At 33.5% G+C, this 5024-nt stretch overlaps 1 protein-coding gene across 1 annotated transcript in view; it reads left to right on the top strand.

Moving 5' to 3' along the window:
* LOC103605986 (E3 UFM1-protein ligase 1-like) overlaps positions 1 to 5024 on the top strand; it is a gene marked incomplete at its 3' end in the record, with an annotated part of 33377 nt that overhangs the window by 9142 nt on the left and 19211 nt on the right. Inside the window, exon 6 of the mRNA XM_008590580.1 lies at positions 4867 to 4925. Within this exon, the coding sequence (XP_008588802.1) occupies positions 4867 to 4925 (59 nt within the window). The remainder of the gene's footprint in view (positions 1 to 4866; positions 4926 to 5024) is intronic.

Below are 5024 nucleotides of genomic sequence, written 5' to 3'. Positions count from 1 at the left end.
AACCCCGGAATCATGGAAAGAGTATGCAATTTAAACTCAGAAGAATTTCGGTCACAGCTCTATCACACAGTAGTAACCATGTAACCTTGAGCAGATGAGTCAGTCACCTAACTTCTTTGGGTCTCAGATGAGGCTAGATGATTTTAGTATCCTTTTTACCAAATAACAGTTTATAATTCTAATAAATAACAATTTTACTTTCAAAATCACTAATTTTTCTAAAATAAGAATTTCTGAAATGTTTGGATCCATGTGACAAACTCTAGTTTTCAGAAAACTACCTTCTCAATTATTTCCTTTTGCCCTATGTCATCAACTTCATCTCAGTGGCTTTGTGTCCCACCAGCTTTTAAATATGTCCAAATTTCTCCCATTTTAAAACAAACCTCTATGAATCTCATATTCCATTCCATCTACCATCCTGTTTGTTCCTTTTCTTAAAGTGAACCTTCTCAAGAGTTGATGTCTACATTCACTGTCTTAGTTTTCTTACCTTACGTCACTTCTCAATTCATCTATCTGCCTTCTACCACTGACAGAGCTATGATGTCACTGTCGTTAAATCTAAAGTATACTTTCTGTCTTTTCCTTATCTTTGCAGTACCATTTAATTCCAGTTACATCTTCCTTCTTGAAATGTTCTCATCCTTTTTTTTTTTTTTAACACCATGCTTTACTGGTTTCTTCTTACCTCTTTTGGCTGCACCTTCTAAGTCACCTTTTCTGGCTCTCCTCTTTTCCCTAGCCTTTGAAGTTTTGTTTCAGGCCATATTTTCTTTTCAGTCCTGCATTGTCTTCCTAGGTGATCTCACCTATCTTTTAATTTCAGACCCATACCACCTACACAGCATCTCTACTGAAATGTTTTCCAAGTACGTCAAATTCAACATATTTTAAATAACTTGCCATCCCTGAGCATCCCGTTCCCACCCTCCCATCCCACCTGAATTTACTATTCCACTTGTGTTTCCACTACTAATAAATGTTATTATCTATTTGGTTTTGCCAGAAACCTGGGAGTTGACCTTTCTGTCATACTCTCCCTCACTGCCCTTTCTAGGACATGAAGCCTTTTGAATTCTGTATTCTAAATATTTCTATAATCTTTACTTCTCTGACATCACCATTTCTACGACACTAGTCCATTTGTCACCTGTTTTAGTAGCTTCTAACCAGTCTCCCTTTTTCTACTCTTACCACCTTTCGAGACTTTTTTTTACATGGCAGACATAGTGATTTCTTTTTGTTATTCAACAAATCAAGCAGCATTTTTTGAGCACCTAACACATGCAAGGCACTGGAAGTACAGAAGACTAGAAGATTAGCAGACAGCTTGCAACAGTTTTCTTCTTTCTTTCATTTTTTTTTTTTTTAATAATCTGAAACTTACAGAAATGTTGCAAGAGAACTTTTTTCCCTGATCCTTTTGAGAGGAAGTTGCTGATATGTTTTATTACCACAAATACTTACTCTATATCTCCTGCAAAGAAGGGCATTATCCTGTATAACTATAATAACAATCATGAAAATCAGAAACTTAACATCAATACATTACTGCTTTCTAGTCTTTGGATCCTATATATGTTTTACCATTTGTTCTAATATTGTCCTTTATAGAAAAAGGATCCAGTTCAGAATCACATATTGTATTTAATTGTCATGTCTCCTTATTTACCTTCAATCTGGAGCATTTACTTGGTCTTTCCTTGACTTTCATGACCTTGACACTTGAAGACGACAGGCCAGTTATTTTGTAGAATGTTCAGTTTTGCTTGTCTGTGTTTATGTGGTTATTCAGATTTTCATGTGGATATTCAGAATATTCATCTTTGGCAGAAATAACACAGACGTGACACTGTGTTCTTTTTATTGAATCCTGTCAGGTGGCATACAATTTAGATTATTCCAATTACTGATTGCATTGTAATCAAATGATAGAGGTATCTGTTATGCTTCTCATAAAGCTACTTGTTTTCCTTTGTAAATTGATAAGTATTTGTGGGGAGGGCAGTTTGGGACTGTGCAAGGTTTTTTGTTCATCAAACTTTCAATTTATTCATTTTTTTAAATCACTATGGACTCAAGGTTTCATAATTTATTCATTGGATTACAATCTATTATTATCATTATTTGCATTTTCAAATTCGCCCTGATTTAGCTAGTGGTCAGCTCTTCAAGCTGGCTTTTGTGTCCTTTTGGCCTGTCCCCTTCATTCTTGGAGCACTTTCTTTCCTTCTGGCACAAAATGTTCCAGGCTCAGTTCATACTAACTTTGTGTATCGAAAACCATAAGTTCATACTGATACCTCCAGTTCCAGTCCAACACCATCAGTTTCATTTCACTCTAGTTTTCTCCTTTTCCATATTTATAACTTTCTTCTTTGACCATGAGAAACCTAGTTCCCGTTATTCTTAATGTATTTACGCATTTAATTCCCCTTATGTGACTGATTTCCCATTGTTGCTGCCGCAGCTTTCTCCATGTGGAGAGTAAGCTCCCTCCTTATTCCATGTAGGCTTAGACGGCTTGCATCAGATCACTCTCCTAACACAAGAAACTGGTAGTTGTTTCCTAGGGAAAGGAATTGGGTAGCTGAGTGATAGAATAGAGGGGCATTCAGTTTTGTAACTTTTTTTGTACCCTGTGCATTTCTTATTTAGTCAAAAGATTAAAAATATATTTTTTCCTATTAATATCTTTTCTCTTTAACTAATTATTACAGTGAGTGTAATTTTTATAAAGATAAATAATGTTTATCTCACTCATAGTATCCCTGAGTTTTTCTATATGGAGATACTATCAAACCATGAGACGAAACCAAGTTCTGAGCTTCGGAAGATATTGCTAGGCTCTGTGACTTCCATAGTTCCAGTTCATGCACTATATCTTCATATTTCCCTCTTAAGGAACCACCCTACTTTTCTAGTGTAACTTCAAAGAAAACACCTGCATCTTTGATTTAAAACAGATTTTTAGTTATTGTTATTATAGGTATCCAAAAAGAAGATCAGTAAGCAATTAGAATGAGATACAAGGGTACTTAAAAAAGTTTGTGGAAGAAAAGAATTAAACTATACTACAAGTCCTTCCATGAACTTTTTGAAGCACCCTTGTATGTAGGTATACTATTTCATATTAAAGTAAAAATTGAGCTTAAGTTTCATCATACCAAGAAAAAAATCTAGGAATTTTGTATAACACAACATTTATTGAACAGTCACTATAAGTTATGCACCCAGAAATTTTAATTTAACATCCTTCAAGGAGCCCTCTACATTTTTGTAAGGATGTGTTCAGGCAGAAGGGAGTAGAAAACACATATAAAAACAAAACATAACAAGGTTGTAATAATTACAAGATAAACAAAGGAAAGCAAAACTCACAGAGCACCTATACCTACTTGATTTAAGGGTTCCAGATAACTTAGCTGAAAATTTGGGGTAAAACAATTTAATAAAATCATACAAGAATTTGGTAAGAAGATTAATTTAGTCAAAAATCCCAAACACAGGAGTTTTAAATATTTATTTTTAGACAATTGTTTTTGCTTTCTCAAGTTTGTTACAGAAGAAATTTCCAACAGACTAAGTAATCAACAATAGGGGATTAGAAAGTTGGGATTACTTTAAAAAGTCTTCTAATAATATGCACAAAAAATAAAAACATAGACTACCCTTAGCTAGAGAATAGGCAATACTGGCTTATGAATAAAGTAGAAAAGAAAAGAAATAAAACAGAACAGAAAAGAAAAATGTAGTCACAGTAAGAAATCTAGATCTCTTTCTTTATATATCTTTTTTACTTTTAAAAAAAGTCATAGTTTTTATTAAAGTAAATACACTCATTGGACTCTACCCAAAGGAATGAAAACATATGCCCATGCAAAGACTTGAACACAAATGTTCATAGGAGCGTTATTCCTAATAGCCCCAAACTGGAAATCATGCAAATGTCTATCAGCTGATGAATGTATAAACAAAGTGTGATAAATCCATACAATGGAATGCTATTCAACAATAAAAATCAATGAACTGCTAATGCATGCTTCATCATGGGTGAACCAAAGAACACTACAGTAAGTGGAAGAATACAGACCAAGAAACCACATGTTCATTTCATTTATATTAAATGTCTGGAATGGCAAATTTATAGACACTAAAAACAGACGGTTGTGTAGATCTAAGGGTAGCAGCAGGAATCAACTGCAAACAGCTGTCAAGGAACTTTTGGGTGATGGAAATGTTCTAAAACTGGATTGTAGTGATGATTGTAGAACTCTATAAATTTATTAAGATCATTAGATTGCACACTTATAATTGGGTAGATTTCATGATATGTTAATTATACCTCAGTAAAGTGTTTTAAAAAAAGAAAAGCATAGTCATTACAGAGAAACACTGATCAGCAAAACAGAGCATTTTAAATGGATCCTTCCCAGTCATTCACCCTAATCTAGGAGTATATCATTCCAAAATCCTTTCACTGCGTACGTATCATATCTTATTTTTCTTCAAAATTGGAATCATATAACACTCACTCAAATATTCCCAAATAAGGAAAGAGCCTCTCAGACAGAAAGAACAGAATGAAGAAAAACAAAGGGCAGGCAGATAAGTCAAGTATCACAGAAATCTGAGGTGAAAATTTGGTGGAATGGGAATGTAAATTGATCCTAGATTGAGAAAACAGATTGAGTTCCCTGGTGGTAGTATAATTCTGATTGAGGATTTAAAATTTGGTGTGATATTTGGCTTCATTTTAAAAAATATTTATTGGTATTTTTCATAAGCTGTAGTTTTTAATTCATAAATCTGTATAACTGTAATGAGTAAGAAGTTTGTTTTTGTTTTTTACTCTCCATAAAGGCCTACAGCAGTGAATTCTTTAATTTCAAAATATGGATTTCAGGAGCAGCTTCTTTACTGTGAGTTGGGTTTAAATATGTCATTAGCTGCTGAATAGACTATTAATGTAAAACTTATTAATTTAAATGTTTTTCCCTCTTTTAATCTTAAAACCTGAT

Source organism: Galeopterus variegatus, unplaced genomic scaffold (assembly GCF_000696425.1).
Source record: "Galeopterus variegatus unplaced genomic scaffold, G_variegatus-3.0.2 Scaffold6214, whole genome shotgun sequence".
NCBI classification, from domain to species: Eukaryota; Metazoa; Chordata; class Mammalia; order Dermoptera; family Cynocephalidae; genus Galeopterus; species Galeopterus variegatus.
The sequence above is the reverse complement of the archived record's forward strand: the minus strand, read 5'-3'. Positions and strand labels throughout refer to the sequence as shown.